This window comes from Aythya ferina (genome assembly GCF_964211825.1).
Source record: "Aythya ferina genome assembly, contig: HAP1_SCAFFOLD_29, whole genome shotgun sequence".
Taxonomy (NCBI): Eukaryota; Metazoa; Chordata; class Aves; order Anseriformes; family Anatidae; genus Aythya; species Aythya ferina.
In genome coordinates, this window is record NW_028181463.1 from 2,565,687 (window position 1) to 2,587,006 (window position 21,320).

A 21,320-nucleotide genomic window follows, 5' to 3' on the forward strand; every position below is an offset into this window, starting at 1 on the left:
AGTCCTAAAGGATGACTTCAGGCAAAAGCTGACACCTCTGACATGACAACCCCTATCCAAGACCTCTTCCTCTATGGGGCCTACCAGGTACTTAGAAGGAGCCGATCTCAGAAACGACATGCACAGCAAGTGCCTTCTGCTGCCCTACCATGGACACTGGCAGATGTGAGCCTAAATGCACACGTCCCAGCCAGGAGTCAAGGGTGACCTGTCAGCTACTTCAGAAAGCAGTCACCTCACAGGCCATTTAACTGCCATTCGCTTCCTGCTGGACTTGGTGTTTCTGACGCACCACTGAGCTTATAATACCACACCTACAAAACACCCCCTTTTTGGGCCAGGACCTGCCCAGGTAGAAGTGATCTGGTGGTGATCCTCCAAGCTCATGACACACCTGCTGGGCTCCCAGCCTCTCTGACACACAGGAGCCAGTTCCATGCCAGTCCTGGGAGGTGCTAGGGCAGGAGGGACCTTGCAGGCAATGTTCCAGCCCCATGCCTGTTGGCGGTCTCTCAGCTCCTTGTGCACAGTGAAGATCACACTCAAGTCCAGAAGTCTGAAGCTGGGTTAGAAGACACTCATGTGAAGCATCCTTGAAGCCCCAGCCCCAGCTGGTGGTGTTGCTCTGCAGTGCGAGGGGGCTGTGGTGTCTGGGGCATGGGGGCACTCTGTAGGGCCATGCTGGGCAGGCTGGGAGGCAGACCCAGCTCATGGGGTCACTGCCATTGCCCCAGGGCTGCAAGGAATCACTCACCAGGCTCCTTTGGTGGGGCTTTTTTGAGCCGTGGGGCTGCAGAGCTCTCCTCTGCCTGCTCACACCAGATTGAGCACTTGAGCTCTGGTCAGTCCACCTTGGAGGAGATCCCCCCTTAGGAGGGAAGTGCTGCAGTGGAGGCCAGCTGTGCCACTGCCGTGCCCACTGCCTGTCCCTGCCTGCAGTCCCAGCACAGCCCCACAGCAGCACTGGCACCAAGCTGCAGGAGCAGCCGGGCCTGACCCCACCAGCAGGGCTCAGCAGGACAGGGCGGCAGTGGCAAGAGAGCAGCTCTGCATGCCCCAAGCGCTGGTGCTCCCTGGCCGTGCTGCTGGGATGGGACTCTTTTCCTCTGCACCCCTGCACACGGGCACTGCCCCTGCAGAGCCAGACCAGGTCTCAGAGGACAGATGTCAGACAAAATGGCAGTTGAATTTTAACTCCATTAAGGTTAAATTCACAGAGAGAATGGCTTCACATGCATAGAGTCTATAAGCTATATTCAACAGGTACATCCATATCATTTTAATGGGTGCTCATTAGCTGAATTAATGTAATAAGAATATGCACAAACACAACCACAACAAAAATAAATAGAAAGAAAGAAAGAAAGAAAGAAAGAAAGAAAGAAAGAAAGAAAGAAAGAAAGAAAGAAAGAAAGAAAGAAAGAAAGAAAGAAAGAAAGAAAGAAAGAAAGAAAGAAAAAGAAAGAAACACTAACAGGTATACTGGCTCTTCCTCCAATTATTGACATTGCAAGTCACGTGCAGAAGCAGATCAGAAATTTCTTGCATCCAAGAAACATCTAGTCATTAATTTCCACAAGGCATCCTTGAGCTCCTGGCTCCTCATTCTACAGATGAGGACGTGCTCTGCTGGAGGCACTACTGAGTACAGAACTGCCACCACCAGGTCCAGGGATGGGGAGGAGATGGAGGGAGCTTCAGGCAGGCAACCATGACAGGTCTGAGGGAGACGGACACCATGGCCAGGTGCGGGGGACATGTGGAAAAGGCTTTGTGCCAGCCCTGCTATAGAGACAACAGGACTGTCACCTAGATACACAAGGTCGAATCCAAATACAATAAGTGGCAGCTGGGCTCTTGGCCCCGAGCCACTCCTGGTTGCTGAGGCAGCTGCCCCAGCTCCAGAGGAGATGGGAAGAGAGGGATACTGAGAGCAATGAATTTCTGATGGTATCTTTATTGTCTTTATCTACCAAGGAAGCCTGGTTCTCTATGCGTGTTAGATGATATGGTCAAAGCAAACACAAAATATAACATTCAGAATGCTAAGAATTACATTATTAAAAACAAAATAAAATATTTTTAAAATACTAACAGAAAAAAAATATTTTTTAAAATATTGTATCATTTTCCCAAATAACATTTTATTTCTTTTATGATTATTATTAATGATAATGTTTTGATAGCACTAGTAATGATAAAAATGATATGATCTAATATGAATCAAAATTGCATATAATAAGAAATACATCTTCTGAACACATCACTGATGATTAAGAAACATGTATTGAAGAAGTTTCCTCACTGCATCCTTCACCTCTTGGTTCCTCATGCTGTAGATGAGGGGGTTCAATGCTGGAGGCACCACCGAGTACAGAAGTGCGACCACCAGGTCCAAGAATGGCGAGGAAATGGAGGGGGGCTTCAGGTAGGCAAATATGGCAGCGCTGACAAACAGAGAGACAACGGCCAGGTGAGGGAGGCACGTGGAAAAGGCTTTGTGCCGGCCCTGCTCAGAGGGCATCCTCAGCACTGTCCTGAAGATCTGCATGTAGGAGAAAACAATGAAAACAAAACAACCAAATGTTAAAGAAACACTAAACACAAGTGTCCCAACTTCCCTGAGGTAGGCATCTGAGCAGAAGAGCTTGAGGATGTGGGGGATTTCACAGAAGAACTGGTCCACAGCATTGCCTTGGCAGAGGGGCAGGGAAAATGTGTTGGCCGTGTGCAGGACAGCATTGAGAAAGCCACTGCCCCAGGCAGCTGCTGCCATGGTGGCACAAGCTCTGCTGCCCAGGAGGCTCCCGTAGTGCAGGGGCTTGCAGATGGCAACGTAGCGGTCATAGGCCATGACGGTGAGGAGATAATACTCTGAGCCAAACAAGAAGAATAAAAAGAAGACCTGAGCAACACATCCTTGATAGGAGATGGCCCTGTTGTCCCAGAGGGCATTGGCCATGGCTTTGGGCAGAGTGGTGGAGATGCAGCCCATGTCGAGGAGGGCGAGGTTGAGGAGGAAGAAGTACATGGGGGTGTGGAGGCGGTGGTCACAGGCTACGGCGCTGAGGATGAGGCCGTTGCCCAGGAGGGCAGCCAGGTAGATGCCCAGGAAGAGCGTGAAGTGCAGGAGCTGCAGCTCATGCGTGTCTGCGAATGCCAGCAGGAGGAACTCGCTCACAGAGCTGACGTTGGGCATTCTCTGACATTGAACACAGTTTTCTGTTAAAGAGGAAAATGCAGAAAAATGTTAAAACACTTTTCTCTGAGGAAAACCTATTGTTTGTCATAGAGGACCCCCAAACAGAGCCTCTTTTTTTCAGGAGAACCTTTCTGCATCTCTCTTGCTTGAGCTGCAGTTGGTGTTGGCTGAGAGGGGCACGGGGAGCAGGGGCTGCTGTAGCTCCATAGGAGTCCTTCCTGATGTGCAGCTGGAGAGAAACATGGGAGAAAATTACATTCCGTCTACTGGTCAGATCCGTGAGATCTGCAGTGTTGTTGCCAAAAACTCATCTTAATACAGAGGCAGAGCTGCAGGGATTTTGTTTCCTTTGTTTTGTTCCTATTATCCCAGTAACACTTAGGAGAGGTATTGGATGGTTGAGCTCCCTGACATTTCCTGTGCACTCCCAGAGAAACCCTGTGGGTGCCAGGAGGAAAACAGACTGTCCCTTGGTGAAGACTGAGCAGAGCAGCTCTGTTGATCAGACCAGTTCTCAACAGTCAATTTTCACCCCTCTGAGCTGCAGGACAATCGCTTTCAGGTGTTTCCCTGAGAAAAAATGTAGATGACTGCTAATCAAGGAGGGCCAAATCAAGCCAGAGTTTGAGAGCTTCTCCTCGTATGGGCTCTGCCTGTACTGCTGGCCATGCCTGCCCCACAGCCCATGGGCCGCAGGGGGAGAGGAGGCCAGGGAGGGGCTGCTCCAGGGGAAGGCGTCTGCACCGCAGGGCATGGCCACGAAGTGCCCAAATCCCCCCTGCCACTGCGTTTCTACCAACAGCTCCTTCTGGCCGCCTGCTCCTCTCTACACTGCCTGCAGCTGTCCCTGCTGGGAGCTGCTGCTCTGCGCCCACCTCTTCTTTCCCCCTGCCCGTGCTCACAGACCCCATCCCACGCGGCTGTGCTCAGCGCTCCCCTGCAGCACCCTGCCACCAACAGGGCCCTGCCAAGGGGCACCTCCATGGCTGCAGGAGCTACGGGGCAGCTGTCAGAGAGCCCGGCATGGCCAGCCAGAGCACGGTGTTCTGGGCTGACCGGGGACACCTGCCTTAGGGCACTCCAAGGTGCTTCTGCCAGAATTCCTCCCCTCACACTGCAACTCAACAGGACTCTCAAAGCCTACTGCATTGCCCACTGCCCTCCCAGAAACAACACCCAGCAGGAGGAGACCCTTCCAGGAGCTGCAGCTGCATGGCCCTGCAGCCAGACACTTACCTTGTCAAGGGCTGTGCATGTTTCTCCTGCATGCAGCTCCCAGCATCCTCCCACTGCCAACTGCATCCAAGCCCTCTCTCCTTCTCTCCTCTGTGTGTGCCAGCTGCGGTCAGAGCCCCCAGCCCTGCTGCGCTGTGCAGAGGAGCTGCTCCTGGCCACAGCTGTCTCTCTGCACCACGGCCCTCTTGCCACGACCTCTCTCTGTCCCATGAGCCTGGCCCAGCTCAGCAGTACAGCACCAGCCCAAGACACTGGAATCACCCCTCTGGGGGCTTTGCTGATGAGCCCATGAACCTCAGGCACTCAGAGACAATTGAAGACATCTCTCCAGAAGTCCAAGTCAGAGGCAAGTTTCCTGCAGTGTCCCCCTGAGGGCCAGCACTGACATAGCCTCCCGTGGAGCTCATTAGAGCAGAACCCTGGAGGCAGTGAGGACAAGGAGACAAAGGCAATGTGAAGGTGACACTGATGTGTAGGAAAACTGGATATGTGTCAGCAAGCACAAGGGCCAGGCCTTGACCCCCATCTCCTGGGAAGGGAGATCCTTTCCATTCACACCTTGCTCAGGGCTCTTTCTGGGGCAGTAGGAGATGTGGAGAAGTCTATGTCAAGGTTTCATAGATCAACATTCTTCTCCCTCCTTTCTTTTCTGGGCAGTAGTTCTTTTGCATTCGAATGAACCTGATTTTCACACCCATTGTTTTCTCCTGCAATTAGAGGCAACAGTTCCTGGCACAGGTTGGTTCTCTGGCCTAGCAAGAGCAGACCTGGGGGGTCTGGTCTAGTCCCCAGACTAGACCTGGGCCTGTCACAGGGTCTGGAGTGGCTGCAGGACATGTCAGAGGTGTTGGAGTAGCTGCAGGGCCTATGACAGCGGTTGGAGTGGAACTCACTGAGGCTCAGTAAGCACAGACCAAGTCCCAGCACATCCCAGTGACTTGTGTCCCTTTTTGAATTGCCAAGGTGATAACACATGCTGTTGAGGTTGTGATGAGGCAGGGGTCAGCCTCTTCTCTCAGATAACTAATGGTAGGACTCGAGGAAATGGCCACAAGTTGTACCTGGGAAGATTTAGATTAGATATTACGAAAAATTAGATTATATATCATGAAAAACTTTTTCTCTCAAAGAGTAGTCAGGTACTCTGGCACAGGTACTCTGATATAATGAAAGCCATCAGAAAGCTGATCCCGATTAGATGACTGTTATGGGGAGGTCAGGAGTAGCCTGGCCAGGAGAGATGTCAGATTAGGGGGAGGGAAGAAGAAGTGAAGAAGAGGTTGAAAGCTTATCTTTGTAGATGTAAGAGGGTAAGAGGTAATGTTGATGCTGCTGTAACACTGACTTCAGTCTTGTATGGCCCTTACACAATTTTCAAGAATAATATTAATCCCTCAACCAAAACATTAGTCGACCACCTTGACAGGAATCCACTATTGTAATGCAGAACTCAAAGTATCACCTGAAGAAAAACTCAGTGCAGATCACCATTCCCTTACCTTTCTCTTGCTGACCCTAATCTCTGCCCTTAACACTAACATTAAAATGCTCTATTTAACCCCAGAATTCTTGCCATACCTAAAAAAAACCACCCTAAACCATAATGCTTGCCCATACCCTAACCAGAGACCTGACACCACAAGCAGAACACCAAATCCTCCAACTAAAACTTTGCTTAATCTCTAATGCAGAAAAGTAAAATCTAGTCCCTAGGGGACTAGCTATGCCTCATCATCTCCTGCCCCAGCAGCAGGAATTTGACTGTGGCAGGGACTGTGAGGTCACTTCTGTCTCTGCACTTGATAGGGCAGCAGCAGGAACGTGTCACGCAAAGGAACTGTGAGGTCACTTGTGTCTGGAGGTGGCAGGTCACCCTTGACATAGACCTGGCATCTGCACTTTTGGGCTGACATCTGGCAGTGGCCCTGCTAGGCCAGCACAAGGCACCTGCTTGGCATGCTGACTGGGGGATCCCCTCTGCCTCCAGAGCCAGGAGGACCCAGGCAGAAAGAAGGCCCCAACATGGGTTGTCCTGTCCCTTCTGCTTGAGTCCATGACTGGGCAGCAGGAGGCACAAGGCTTGGCTATGTCTAGCGAAGAAGCTGCAAGGCCAGCGGCAAGCCCATGGCTTGGAAGCTGCTGCTGAGTTGACTTGTGTCTGCTTGGCCGACTGGATGCAAGAAGGCTGACGGGTTGGGATGCCTACTTCAGGAGTGGTTTCCTACCAGATAGAGCTTTCTGTGCTAGTAGAAAAGAACAGGAGAGAAAAAACTGCCACAAAGTGTTCCATGGAAGGTTGGCACTGGACACAAGGAGGGAGAAATGTCCCTCAGAGGGTGACTCTGTGGTCACCCTCTGATCAGACCCTGGCTTTGTGTTTCAAGGAACCACTGGTGAGGGCTGACGAGACATCGGTGAAAGCAAGGCATGAAAGCAAGATGGTGAACAGAGATGGATGTCTCAAGACTTCAAGAAAATAGGGCAATGTGTGGGACAGCAATGAAAAGCTTGCAAAGAAGAAGGCAAAGGGTGCTGGTAAAAAGCGAAGGCCCTAACAGCCGTGAAGGTTTTGTCCCCTTGGCTAGAGCTTAGGAGGAGAGATGTTATATTCATTGTAATGGGGCCTCATAGATTCCTTTCAACTGTGTGCAGCAGCTCAGAGGTTTCACACCACTGTTGTTCTCACAGCATCACACTGCCCACCACATCCTACAGACCCGAGCAAGAGCCTTGAGACAGATGTAGGGGTGCAGGATCTCCCCTCCCACTTCCAGGGGTCAGGCCTTGGCTCTTCTGCATCACCAAAACCAACCAAGACTTCCCTCAGCACAGTGCTTTGCCTGTCTGTAACCATGGCCTCCAATTATCTGCCCTAACAAGGCCTTGGGGAGGCTTTGTTAGTAACAGCCCTCAGTGGGGCCCATTAATACTGCAAGTCACTCCAGCTTTTCCTTCTGACTTTACTTTCTCTAGCAGTTGCATCGTTCTCCTCTCAGTACCTGAGCTTCATAGACTCAGCACCACAATACACCATGGAACTCTTTAAAATGCAGAAATTCCTAACATCTCCTCCATAGTTTTCTTCAAGCTTTCACGCCTTGTGCAGCTAATTGCAGAGTTTGCATGACGTAGTTAAGGGAAAAGATTTTACAAAGCACATAATAAATATATTTTCTTGTTTCAAAGGCTGAATGTTGTTGCATTTCAGTTTGGAGCATCATTCTCCTATTGCTATTCATCCAGGGGGACTTCTTTGGAGAACTCCATAGGGAGGAAGAGGAGAGTCTGGAGGTCTGACACCTCCACTGCCAGCAGTGGTCTTTGTCCCTGTAACTGCAGCCCAGCGTAGCACATGAAAACCTTTCTAAGACAAGTCAGGGTTTTTTTGGGAAACAATTAAATTAATAAATAAAAAAAAATAAAGTAAAATAAAATAAATAAAATTTGAAATGACCATTGGGATCTGAGAAATTGTAAATGAATCTTAGTAGACAACTGGACATCCATAGTCTCTATTGGGTCTTCAGTGGAATACTCAGGAAGAAAATTAAAGCAAATATATGTCCATTGGCTGTAGCTGTACCCATGAGCTTGGCCGCTTTTGGGAAATTGTCCCCTTCCAGCCACACAAACCTAAACTGAGTAATGTGAAAAGACCTGCCAGTCAATAGAGTAGGGCAAAATCCTACTTCTATGTCGATGTGCTATAGATGCAGAAGGCAAAAAGAATTGTACTGTGCCTGACACTACTCTGGGATGTGTAACCCAGGTCAGGCAACTTTACCTTAGTGCTGACAAGGCCATCACTAAACCACGCTCCCAAGCTCTACATCTACACTTGGGCTCTAAGGTAATAACATAGATATTATAATATAATAACATATAACATAACATAGAGGTAATAACATTCATGCAATGCCGGTAGTGCAGTAACACTGACTTAAAACAGTCATGTATATCCCTTCCCTTACTTGAAACAGTAATTTTAATGCTAAATAAACCTAAATGCTACTACAACAAACTGAAAGACATCAATTTTCTCTCTTGATAACCGCAATCCTTTCACTTAACACATACTTAAAATGCCTTATTTAACCCTAGACTACTTGACAGACGTAAAACACCCGTTAACCACAGAGCTTGTCCATACCTTAACCACAGACCTGACAGCACAAGCAGAACACCAAACAATCCCACTAAAACTTTGCTTAATCTCTAACCCAGAAAGTGAAAAAGAGATACCGAGGGGGCAAGAGAAAGCTCAGCTCTACCTCAGGATCTCACGGCCCAGCAGGAGGAATGTGACTGTGGCAGTGACTGTGAGGTCACTTCTGTCTCTGCACTTGATAGGGCAGCAGCAGGAATGTGTCACAGAAAGAGACTGTGAGGTCACTCCTCTCTGATGAGGATGACAGGTCAGCCTTGCCTTCTCCCTGGGATCTGCACTTTTGGGCTGACATCTGGCAGTGGCCCTGCTAGGCCAGCACAAGGCACCTGCTTGGCATGCTGACTGGGGGATCCCCTCTGCCTCCAGACCCAGGACGACCCAGACAGAAAGAAGGCCCCCAGATGGGTTGACCTGTCGCTTCTGCTTGAGTCCATGAGTGGGCAGCAGGAGGCCCAAGGCTTGGCTGTGTGTAGCCAAGAAGCTGCAAGGCCAGCAGCAGGCCCCTGGCTTGGAAGCTGCTGCTGAGGTAACCTGTGTCTGGTTTGCTGACAGGCTGCAAGGAGTCTGCTGGGTTGGGATGCCTACTTCAGGAGTGGTTTCCACCCTGATGGAACTTTCCTTTGCTAGTAGGAAAGAGCAGGGGAGAAGAAACTCAACAAAGTGCACCATGGAAGTTGCGCACTGTCCACAAGGAGGAAGAAATGTCCCTCAAAGGGTCATGCTGTGGTGCCAGAGGTAACCCTCTTATCAGACCATGGCTTCATGTTTCAAGGAACAGCTGGTGAGGGTTGACGAGACATCGGTGAAAGCAAGCGATGAGAGCAAGGTGGTGAACAGAGATTGGTGTCTGAAGACTTCAAGGAAATAGGACAAATTGTGGGACAGCGTAGGAAAAGCTACATAGGAGAAGGCAGAGGGTGCTAGCAAGAATGGAGGGCCCAACAGCCCTGAGGTTTTTGTCCTCTTGACTAGAGCTTAGGAGGAGAGATGTTATATTCATTGTGATGGGGTCTCATGGATTCCTTACAACCCTGTGCAGCAGCTCAGAGGTGTAGTACCACTGTTCTTCTCATGGCATCACACTGCCCACCATATCCCACAGACCCCAGCAAGAGCCCTGAGACGGACATAGGGGTGCAGGATCTCCTTTCCCAGTTCCAGGGGTCAGGCCTTGGCTCTTCTGCTTCACTAAAACCAACAAAGACATTTCTCAACACAGTGCTTTCCCTGTCTGCAATCATGGACTCCAATTATCTACCCTAACAAGGCCCTGGGGAGGCTTTGTTAGTAACAGCCCTCAGTGGGGCCCATTAATACTCCAAGTCACTTCAGCTTTTCCTTCTGACTTTACTTTCTCTAGCAGTTGCATCATTGTCCTCTCAGTACCTGAACTTCACAGACTCAGCACCAAAATGCACCATGGAACTCATTAAAATGCAGAAACTCCTAACATCTCTTTGATAGTTTTCTTCAAGCCTTCATTCCTTTTGCAGCTAATTGCAGAGCTGCAAGATGTAATTAAGGAAGATTTCAAAGAGCAACCAATAAAAAATTTTTCTTGTTTCAAAGGCTGAATTTTGCTGCATTTCAGTTTTGAACATCATTCTCCTATTGCTATTCATCCAGGGTGACTTCTTTGGAGACCTTCATTGGGAGGAAGAGCAGAGTGTGCTGGTCTGACAGCTCCACTGCCAGCAGTGGTCTTTGTCCCTGTCAGTGCAGCCCAGCCCAGCACATGAAACCCTTTCTAAGAGAAGTCAGGGGTGTGTTCAGAAAATAATAAAAGAAAATAAAAATATAAAATAAAATAAAATAAAATAAAATAAAATAAAATAAAATAAAATAAAATAAAATAAAATAAAATAAAATAAAATAAGATAAGATTCAAATGACCATTGGATCCTGAGAAATTCAGCCTGAATCTCAGTAGACACCTAGACATCCATGGACTATATTGGGTCATCTGTGGAAAACTCAGGGTGAAAAATAAAGAAAATACATCTTTATTGGCTGTAGCTGTACCCATGAGCCTGGCCTCATTGCGGAAATTGTTCCCTTCCAGACACAGAATCCTAAATAGAGTAAAGTGAAAAGAGCTGCCCAGTCAATAAAGTAGGGCAAAGTCCTTCTTCCTGTGCTATAGATGCAGAAGGCAAAAAGAATTGCATTGTGCCTGACACTACTCTGGGACGTGTCACCCAGGTCAGGCAACTTTACCTTAGTGCTGACAAGTCCATCACTAAAGCACACTCCCAAGCTCTACATCTACACCTTGGCTCTCCAGTCGATGACCCAGCTCATGGATGGCAATCAGGGAGTCTCAGTTAGCGTGACGCTGCCTCAGGTGTGTCACCATGGTAGCCATTGGCACCTGCTGTTTTTCAACCCTCAGCAAACCCACAACAGAAGGGTTCTGTGGGAGGCCAAGCAAGGTAGACAACAGTTTCATGTCCTTTATCTCCAAGGCAGCTCTGCCAAAGCCCCACCAGTGGTGCCCTCTTGGAATTCTGAATTCCCTCTCCTGAAGCAGTCTATGCCGAGGATGCACATAGCATCTGGGCCAGTCTCAATGGGGTGCTTTTGCCATTCCTTCCCAGTTAGACTCACTTCAGCCTCCAGTACAGTTAACTGTTGGGCTGCCCCTGTCACTCCAGAAGTACAGATGTGTTCTACCTCTTTCTAGCTTGATGGCATTAGGGTACACTGTGCACCGGTCTCCAGTAGAGCCTGATACATTTGTGGGTCTGATGTGCCAAACCATCAAATATACCGAGTCCAGTAAACCCGATTGTCCCTTTCTTCCCTGCCTCCCCCTGGCTGGAAGCAGGACACCACAAGTCCTGCTCATAGTGTTCATTTATGTTGCCGGTAGAGAGACCAAAGGAAACACGTCCCACCGTGGCACTGTCATCTAACAGGGCAGGGGATAGGGTGCTGACAGTCAAGGAAGGCATTTGGGTGTGGAAGGTGGGTCCCAGCAGAGAAAAGGAGTCAAGGCAGTGGGCTGGGGGAGGCCAGCAGAAGCAGCCCAAGGGGTGGTGCTGCTGGTGAGGACACGTTTGTGGCAGCAGCCGGAGTGGGCAGCTGTGAGCAGGCGAGGGGAGGCCAGGAAGTGCATGCCAAGAGCGCTCCTGCCAGCAGAGCCAAGGCCGGGGCCGAGCCCAAGGGCAGAGGCAGGCCCAGGGCAGGGGGCTGCAAGGGCCATGCTGAGCTCCCTGCCCCTGCAGCAGCTGCCCTGGCCCTCGGCCTCCTCTCCCCTGCCCCTGCAGCTCTGGGCTCCCTTCACACAGCCTTGGCTCTGCAGCACCAAGCCCTGCTGGAAGCCCTCCCCTGCATGCTGCCACCGCTCCCTGACGCTGCTGTTGCCCTCTGCCAGGCACTGCCCAGCCCAGCCCAGCCCCTGCCCACCTCTCCCCAGCTCCCTACCCTTACCTGCTCACCCTTTTGGCCCTTTCAACTGAAGGCCTCTGAGACCTTCGCACTGTGACCCAGCTGTGTGCCCTGACATTGCAGAGCTCCCATCAGTAAATCCATCCTTTGACTTAGCTTTACTGTGAAGATCCACTCACTGCCCACCCAACACAAGGCACACAGTGTCCCAGGATAACCCTTAGGATATTCTGGTGGCTCCCAATACATCCTTGATGCCACCAGTCCTGTCAAGTTTCAAACCCAGGAAGCTGCTTCTTGACTGGTCATGTTCTCCAGGGGCACTGGGCATCCACCAGTGATGACTCAGTCCAGCCCTGACTCCCTCACCCAAAACCTGGTTCCCCCATGCCCCTGTGTCCAGGTGGAACCCCAGTACAAGACCACGCCCTTCAGTCTGGTACTCCCTGATTATCTTCTGCAATCCAGTTTGGGAGCCCTGAGCACTGGGCAACTTCCTTTTACTATCAAGATACTACAACAAAGGCCAGGTGTCATTTAGGGATAAACACATTCAGAGATAGCCTCTGGCTCATGCAGAGAACTGGTTATCTGGAAAAGAGGAATGAAAGCACACATGTAACAGCAAGCAGAATTTTAAAGAATGCTCTACCCAAAGGTCAGAAATTGTCTGAGATTAACTTGAATAAAACTAGAAAAGTGAGATACCAATTTATTGCTAAATAAATATAATCAGTTTCTTCAGTGTGGCTTTCAGCTCCTGGTTCCTCATGTTGTAGATGAGGGGGTTCAGTGCTGGAGGCAGCACCGAGTACAGAAATGACACCACCAGGTCCAGGGATGGAGAGGAAATGGAGGGCGGCTTTAGGTAGGCAAACATGACAGTGCTGATAAACAGGGAGACCACAGCCAGGTGAGGGAGGCACGTGGAAAAGGCTTTGTGCCGGCCCTGCTCAGAGGGCATCCTCAGCACTGCCCTGAAGATCTGCACATAGGACACCACAATGAAAACAAAACAACCAAAGACTAAAGAAACAGTAAACACAAGTGTCCCAACTTCCCTGCGGTAGGCATCTGAGCAGGAGAGCTTGAGGATGTGGGGGATTTCACAGAAGAACTGGTCCACAGCATTGTCATGGCAGAGGGGCAGGGAAAATGTGTTGGATGTGTGCAGGACAGCATTGAGAAAGCCACTGCCCCAGGCAGCTGCTGCCATCTGGGCACAAGCTGTGCTGCCCACGAGGCTCCCGTAGTGCAGGGGCTTGCAGATGGCAACGTAGCGGTCGTAGGCCATGATGGTGAGAAGGGAATACTCTGATGACATCAAAAATACAAAGAGAAAGACCTGTGCAGCACATCCTTGATAGGAGATGGCCCTGGTGTCCCAGAGGGCATTGGCCATGGCTTTGGGCAGAGTGGTGGAGATGCAGCCCAGGTCGAGGAGGGCGAGGTTGAGGAGGAAGAAGTACATGGGGGTGTGGAGGCGGTGGTGGCAGGCTACGGCAGTGAGGATGAGGCCGTTGCCCAGGAGGGCAGCCAGGTAGATGCCCAGGAAGAGCGCAAAGTGCAGGAGCTGCAGCTCGCGCGTGTCTGTGAATGCCAGCAGCAGGAACTCACTCACTGAGCTATGTTGGGCATTTGCTTTGGACATAGAGACTGCAAAATGAGAAACAAATATACATATATAGAGTCTTATGATTAAAGTCTTTGACTAAAATTCAATAAATTCCCAGTTAAAGCCTTACATTCCCTGTTTCCAAGAGCACCTTTGTCTATCTCCCTGTCTGGAGCCCTGCTTTGTGTTTGCTGAGTGTCCTGTACACAGCAGCCACCTCTGCCCATCAGCCCCCAGTGGGACACATGCTCCACTGCACTGACAAATGTCATTGCTCTGGGGGCAAAGCTCAGCCAGAGGGCACATCCAGGAGGGCTGCTCTGTCCATCCCCTGGTGCCCAGCTGTTGGCTGCTTGCAGCACTCACCTGGGGGATGGATGAACACAGAGGCTGTGTTGAAAAAACACATCCCCTTGTCTGCAGGTCCTAAAGAGCAGCTCAGAAAAGCCCTAGTGCAGTCTGTAAGCAGAGAGAAAAGAAGGGATATTCTCATGTTCATCACTAAACTGTTTGTGTCTCAGTTCAATGCAATAGGAAGCTCAGTCACCAGTGCAAATCCAGCTACCCCATTAACATAGAACCTGCCCCACAATCAGAGCAGGAAGAGGCAGGCAGAGAGTGCAGAAAGTGCCTTCTCTTTTCAGGCAGCCCCTGCACTGCCCTTCCTTTGCCCAAGCCCCTGGGCTCCCAGTCCGGCTGAGTGCAGGGACCCTGCTCTGCACCACAGCCGTGAGAAGCCCTTCCTGCACCCCCAGCTTCTCCTTCCTCCAGGACCTGCAGCTGCATTGCCCTCCAGCCAGAGACTTACGGGGTTCAGGGCTGGGAAGTGTTCTCCCCCAGTGAGCTCTGTGCATCCTGCCACTTCTGCCTGCCTTTAAGCACTCTGTCTCTGCAGGCAGTGCCCCCAGCCCTGCTGCGCTGTGCAGAGGAGCTGCTCCTGGGCACAGCTGTCTCTCTGCACCACAGCCCTCTTGCCAGCAGCTCTCTCTGTCCCACGAGCCCGGCCCAGCTCAGCAGCACAACACCAGCCCAAGGCACTGCAATCACCCCTCTGGGGGCTTTGCTGATGAGCCCATGAACCTCAGGCACTCAGACACAATTGAAGACATCTCTCCAGAAGTCCAAGTCAGAGGCAAGTTTCCTGCAGTGTCCCCCTGAGGGTCAGCACTGACACAGCCTCCCTTGGAGCTCGTTAGAGCAGAACACTGGAGGCAGTGAGGACAAAGAGACAAAGGCTATGTGAAGGTGACACTGATGTGTAGGAAACATGGATGTGTTTCACCAAGCACAAGGGTCAGGCCTTGTCCCTTGGCCCATAGGAAATGAGATCCTTTCCCTTGACAGGTTGCTCAGGGCTCTTTGTTGGGCAGTAGGACATGGGGATGTGCATGGCCAAGTGAGGAGAATGGTACAACCCCTGCCTGCTACATGGGTTGGCGAGGAGTTAATTAGGCTCCGTTGCTTTGATTGTTAGCAGTCTCCTTATAAGGCTCAGTGGCAGAGACAACAGCCATAGCCATGAACACAAATATCTCATAAGGCAGCTCTGTAGGAAGCTGGCCTGGTTCCTGGTGAGCAGGCACCACTGCTCGTATGGCATCCCTCGTGGTGCCTAAGACCCTCCTCAACCTGCGCACTGCTCACTCAGCAGGGTCCCAGTCTGCCCCCTCGTGTGGGGTTCCTCTTCCTCTGCTGCATGACTGGGCTCTTCTTCTTGTAAATGTCAAGAGGTTTCTCAAGGCAAAATCCTTCAGTTTCTAAAGATTCCCCCACACTGATGCTCCATTCTGTCAGCCATTCATGGCTGCAAGCAGACAGTTCAACCTTTGTGTCATTGTGCTATCTCTGAGAAGACAGCAGCATCAGGAGCTGCAGGAAAGTTTGGATAACACAGGAGTAACCAGTTGAATGGAATTGCAGCACAGAGTCACAGAAGGGTAGGGGATGGAAGGCTGCCAGGTTCCACCTCTTCTGTGCTTCCTTGTCATGCAAGCTGTCAGTTTGTCTGGAGCTGTGTCCTGAATGTTATGGGACTGTGCAGGTGAAAATTAGAAGGGCCAAAGCCCAGCTGGAGCTCCATCTGTATATTTATGTCAAAGAAACAAAAACCATTTATATATAAACGCCAAATAAAGGAGGATTAAGGAGAATCATCATCCTTTATTGGATGTGGGGGGAAAGCTGGTGACAAGAAAGGAGGTAAAGGCTGAGGTACTTAATGCCTTCTTTGCCTCAGTCTCCAGCAGCAAGACCAGCTTTTTCCCCTGGATATTTCTTCCTCCTCATGGCCAGTGCCAAAGTTCCAGGGCATGCTTCAGGGCAGTTTTTTTCTCCTGCTCTTTCCTACTACCAAAGAAAGCTCCGTCAGGGTGGAAACCACTCCTGAAGTAGGCATCCCAACCCAGCAGGCTCCTTGCGGCCTCTCAGCCAAGCACACACAAGTCACCTCAGCAGCATCTTCCAAGCCAGGGGCCTGCTGCTGGCCTTGCAGCTTCTTGGCTACACACAGCCAAGCCTTGTGCCTGCTGCTGCCCACTCATGGACTCAAGCAGAAGGGACAGGACAACCCATGTTGGGGCCTTCTTTCTGTCTGGGTCCTCCTGGCTCTGGAGGCAGAGGGGATCCCCCAGTCAACATGCCAAACAGGTGCCTTGTGCTGGCCTAGCAGGGCCACTGCCAGATGTCAGCCCAAAAGTGCAGCTCCCAGGGAGAAGTCAAGGCTGACCTGCCACCTCCAGACACAAGTGACCTCACAGTCCCTTTGTGTGACACGTTCCTGGTGCTGCCCTATCAAGTGCAGAGACAGAAGTGACCTCACAGTCACTGCCACGGTCACATTGCTACTGCTGGGTCAGGAGTTCCTGAGGCAGAGCTGACCTCTCTCTAGTCCTTTAGGGACTAGGGCTCACCATTCTAGGTTAGAGGATAAAATCAGGTTTAATGGGAATCTTTGGTGTTCTTCTGTGGCTATCAGGTCTATCTCAAGGGTATGGGCAAGCCCTGTGGTTTAGTTTTTGTTTTTTTTTAGGCCTGCCAACAACTTCTCTAGGGCTAAATAGTGCATTTTAATGCTAGTGTTGAGGGAAGGGAATAGGGTAAGCAGGAGAGTAAAGGTAAGGGAAAGTGGCTGAGTTTTGCTTCAGTGGATACTTTGAGTTCAGGCATTGGAGTAGTGCATTCCTCTCAGAGTGGTGGAGTAACATTTAGGTTTAAAGATTGAAATTACCGGTTCAAATAAGGAAAGGGCAATACATGACTGTTTTAAGTCAGTGTTACTGTAGCATCTGCTTTAAATGACCCCTCTTACCTCTACAGAATCATTAATTTCTGCTGGCCATGCTCCTCTTCCCACCCCAAAATCTCACATCTCTCTTGTCCAGGCTGCTCCTGACCTCCCCATATCTTATTAGGATCAGCTTTCTGATGGCATTTAACATCTCAGTGTACCTGTCTCACCTCTGTTGGCTCCTCCATTCCTGAGAATGTAGTGGCGTTGTAGTCAGGAGGGAAAAGGGCACAAAGATCTTTAGGCACATCCTGTTCAATGTGCCCATCAGCTCTGCACCTCCACAAAATCATGCTTCCTACCTACAAGTTTTGTTTCCCAAGTGGCTTCTATGCATCCAGCGTTACTTTTCCCAAGCCCTCAAGCATGTTTCAGGTTTGGATGTGGATGGATGGGAAAAGGAAAGCAATGCATGGATGGAACTGATCTTGGCAAGGGATGAAAAGAATAACAGGAAGAGATTCTGTAGGTACCTTGCTCAGAAAAGGAAGGCCAAGGACATTGTACCCCCTGTGAAGATAGAAGGGTGAACTGGTAGTAACAGACATGGAAAAGACAGAGGGACTCAACAATTTCTTTTCTTCAGTCTTCCCTGACAGTCAGCCTTCCCAAGTCTTTTGTTTCCCTGAACCCATAGTTGATGGCTGTGGGTGCAAATTCCCACCTGCTGTAAGTGAAGAGCATGTTTGAGACCACCTGCAGAAACCCAACAAGTACAAGTCTATGGGGCTTGATGACATGCAACCCAGGGTCCTGAGGGAACTATTTGATGTAGTTGTCAAGCCTCTCTCCATCATATTTGAAGAGTCCTGGCAGTCAGGTGAACTCCCTGGTGACCTGAAAAGGAAAATATCACTCCCATTTTTAAAAAGGATAGAAATGAGAACCCATGGAACTATTGAATGCTGAGCCTCACCTCTGTGTCTGGCAAGATCATGGAAAAGATCCTCCTGGAATCAATGTCAAGGCACATGCAAGACAAAGAGGTGATCTCAGACAGCCAGCATGGCTTCACCAAAGAGTAAATCGTGCCTGACCAATGTGCTGGCTTTCTACAGTGGAGTGACCGCATCAGGCAACAAGAGAAGACAGACCTAAGTCATCTACTTGGACTTCTGTAAGACCATTGACACTGTCCCACATGACATCCTGATCTCAAATTAGAGAGGTACGCATTTGATGGGTGCACCATTCAGTGGATAAGGAGTTGGCCTAAAGATCACACCCAGAGTGTGGTGGTCAACGACTCTATGTCCAAGTGGAGGCTGGTGACAAGTGTTGTACCTCAGGGGTCTGTCCTCGGACCCATATTGTTTAATATTTTTATTAATGACATAGACAGTGGGGTCGAGTGCACCCTCAGCAAGCGTGCAGATGACACCAAGCTGAGAGGTGTAGTTGATGCAACAGAGGAAGGGATTCCTGTGCAAAGGGCCCTGGGCAACCTGATCTCCTGGGGGGCATCCCGGCTTATGGCCAGGGAGTTGGCAATAGGTGATTTTTAAAGTCCCTTCCAACAGGAGCCATTCTCTGATTCTATGGTCTCACGAGCTATACCTCAAGCATGACTCCCATCCCATCAGCCTTCCTGTGGTGTATTGCCTGACCAGAACAGAAGGTGACTCACCAACATCTTCAATGCTATGTGCATGCTTCTGGCTTTTATGATCCCTATCTGTGCCACATTCCTGCTTCAGGTCCATCAGCTCCAAAGACAGAAGTGACCTCTCAGCCTCTGTCACAGCTACATGCTTCCTGCAGGCCCAACAGATCCTGAGGCACACCTGATCCCATCACAGCATTCCCAGCCAGCTCCTCCTTGTGGCCTCGGATCTGATCACATACCTGTCACCTCACATGCCTCTTCCAATGCCATGGGACTGCTGCAGGACCTCACAGTCCCTGCCCTGCCCCAAGGAGACAAACAGCTGAAGTTAGGGATAGGAGTGGGGTTGAAGCTGAGATGTGCTGTGTGCATGGTGGAGGGCTTTGGGAGTTAGATGATCAGGTTAATGTTTAGGGATTAGAGGTCACCCTCCAGGGTTAAGGGAATGGCAAGGACATCGAGGGATGGATTGGTGTTCTGCTCAAGGTGCCTGCTCAAGGTTTAGGATAACGACAAGCTTTGAGGCTTTTAATTTAGATTTGATTTGAAGGCTAGATTTAAGGATGGCATTTTAATCCTTAGTTAGGCTTAATCAGCTTTCTGTTTAGCCTTCTTGTAGAAGATGCCTTTTACCTCTGCCTTTTCCAAATCCTGAGCAACGTCTCTCCTATATCTGGCTTTTCCAAGGTCTTTGAGATAGGTCTTATAACAATGTCTGCAGCTCCACCAGCACCTCTCTAACCCTTTCCACATCACCTCTAAGCAACCTGAAGAGTGACCAGGAGGATGATGTTTTCTTGGCAAAGGGTTTAGTTAAAATCTCTGAGGAGGGCTGTTATGGGCTTCACACAGACAGTGATGGTAGTATCACAGAAAACAGTGACACTTGTGTGGACAGAAGAGCAGGTGGATAAGGCTTTGGGCCTGCCAGCACAGGACGTACACACATGAGAATTGCATGAGAGGGAAGAGGAAGATTGGATCCAAAATGTAGATTATGAAAGGAAAGACCAAGAGTATCACCGTGGCACTGCAGGACAGCTCCAGCAATGGGGCAGAATCATAGAAGGTGTCTATGACACTGGGGCCACAGAACTGTAGCTGGGCGGAGGAGAAAGAATTCCTGCACATGAGAGAAATTCCCCTGGTTCAGGTACAGCTGCCTTCTGGAGTCAGAAATTCCACTTCCTAAATCTTGCAGAGAACAGGGGTGGCACAGAGCCCAGGGCTGACCGTAGGACATGGCCCCCAGCAGGAAGCACTGCGGTCATGCAGAAGGTGCAGCTGAGAGTGCTGCCACCTCTGTGAGCAAAGGGGGTGCTGTCCCCAGCCAGGAAGCTGGCCAGCATCTGGTGCACGGTGGTGGAGCTGTGCAAGGAGAACAACTCTCCCCAAGGAAGAAGGCCACGGGCATCTGCAGGTGTTTGTTGGCAGGCACCAGCACAGTGATGAGGGTGTTCCACATCCCAGTCACTGTGCTGGATATATGAAAGAGGAAGAGATTTGTGTATGAGTAGAGGTTCCTGCAGATGGACAGCTGGGAAAACTCAATGAACGGTGTCTTAGTGTCTCATTCCCTACATGGAAATATTTTTAGAGCATTCTGGTCCCCCCTCTCTTGTTAGGACACCAATGAGCAAGATGTTAGGACACCAATGAGCAAGTGGGTACATACCACGTGCAACCCTGTAGTTTTGATCGTTTGACCATGGAAAGACCATGAGAAAATGGGATGGAAAAATCTACTTCCACCCTAGAGGCATGGATACATGAAGCACAAGGAAAACCTTTCGCTAAAAGTGGTTCTTCTGAGAAAATTGCTGCTCCAGCAGGCAGTCCTCCAAACAGTGTAATGAATACTATGAGCAAGACGAGAGAGGCCCTGTCTCAATCCAGGGCGAGGGAGAGGAGAATCGAGTGTATTGGACTTTGAGGATTATTAGCCTGACAAATCAAACTCAAGAGTTAACTGTATTGGAGGCTGAAGTGAGTCTAGCTGGGAAGGAGTGGCAAATGCAACCCATTGGGACTTGCCTGGAGGCTCTGTGCAACCTTGGCATAGACTACTTCAGGAAAAGATACTTCAAAGATCCACAAGGGTATTGGTGGGCTTTGGCATAGCTGCCTTGGAGATGGAGGACATCAAACAGTTGTCTACCTTGCCCACTCTCTCACAGAACCCTTCTGCTGTGGAGGTGTTGATGGCCAATGAGCAGCAGGTGCCAATCGCTACCACAACAGTGCACCTGAGGCAGTATTGCACTGACAGAGACTCCCTGACTCCCCTGCATGAGCTGGTTCATTGACTGCAGAGCCAAGGAGTGAGAGCCAAGGCTCTCTCACCTTTTAATAGTCCCATATAGACAGTGCAAAATTCTAATGGTAAATGGAAGATAATGGTGGACTTCTGTGGCTTGAATGAAGTCCCACCACCACTGAGTGCTGCTGTGCTGTGCATGCTAGAACTTCATTCAGTATGAACTGGAGTCAAAGGCAGCCAAGCGCTATGCCACTATTAATATTGCTAATGCGTTTTTCTCCATGCCTTTGGCAGCAGTGTGAAGGCCACACTTTGCTTTCACAAGGAGGGTCGTCCTGTCCACCTAGAATCTGGTGCCCCAGGGCTGGAAACAGACCTAATATTTTCAATGGGCAGATCCAGACTGCCCTGGAACAGGTGGAGGCATCTGAACATCTCCAAAGCATTGATGTCGACATTACATGGGGCAACACAGATCAAGAGGTGTTTGAGAAAGGGAAGAAAATAGTTCTAATCCTTCTGAAAACTTGTATTGCCCTAAACCACAGTAAGGTCAA

At 50.0% G+C, this 21,320-nt stretch overlaps 2 protein-coding genes across 2 annotated transcripts; both read right to left on the reverse strand.

Moving 5' to 3' along the window:
• Positions 1–2,263: 2,263 nt before the first annotated feature.
• LOC311428139 (olfactory receptor 14C36-like) lies at positions 2,264–3,199 on the reverse strand (the record flags this gene model as incomplete). Its single annotated transcript, XM_084539688.1, has 1 exon — positions 2,264–3,199. One exon carries the CDS (start codon positions 3,197–3,199, stop codon positions 2,264–2,266), a length of 936 nt encoding a protein of 311 aa, XP_084395814.1.
• Positions 3,200–12,714: 9,515 nt separating this feature from the next.
• LOC311428140 (olfactory receptor 14C36-like) lies at positions 12,715–13,647 on the reverse strand (the record flags this gene model as incomplete). The annotated part of the gene is made up of 1 exon (XM_084539689.1): positions 12,715–13,647. One exon carries the CDS (start codon positions 13,645–13,647, stop codon positions 12,715–12,717), a length of 933 nt encoding a protein of 310 aa, XP_084395815.1.
• Between the last annotated feature and the right edge of the window lie 7,673 nt (positions 13,648–21,320).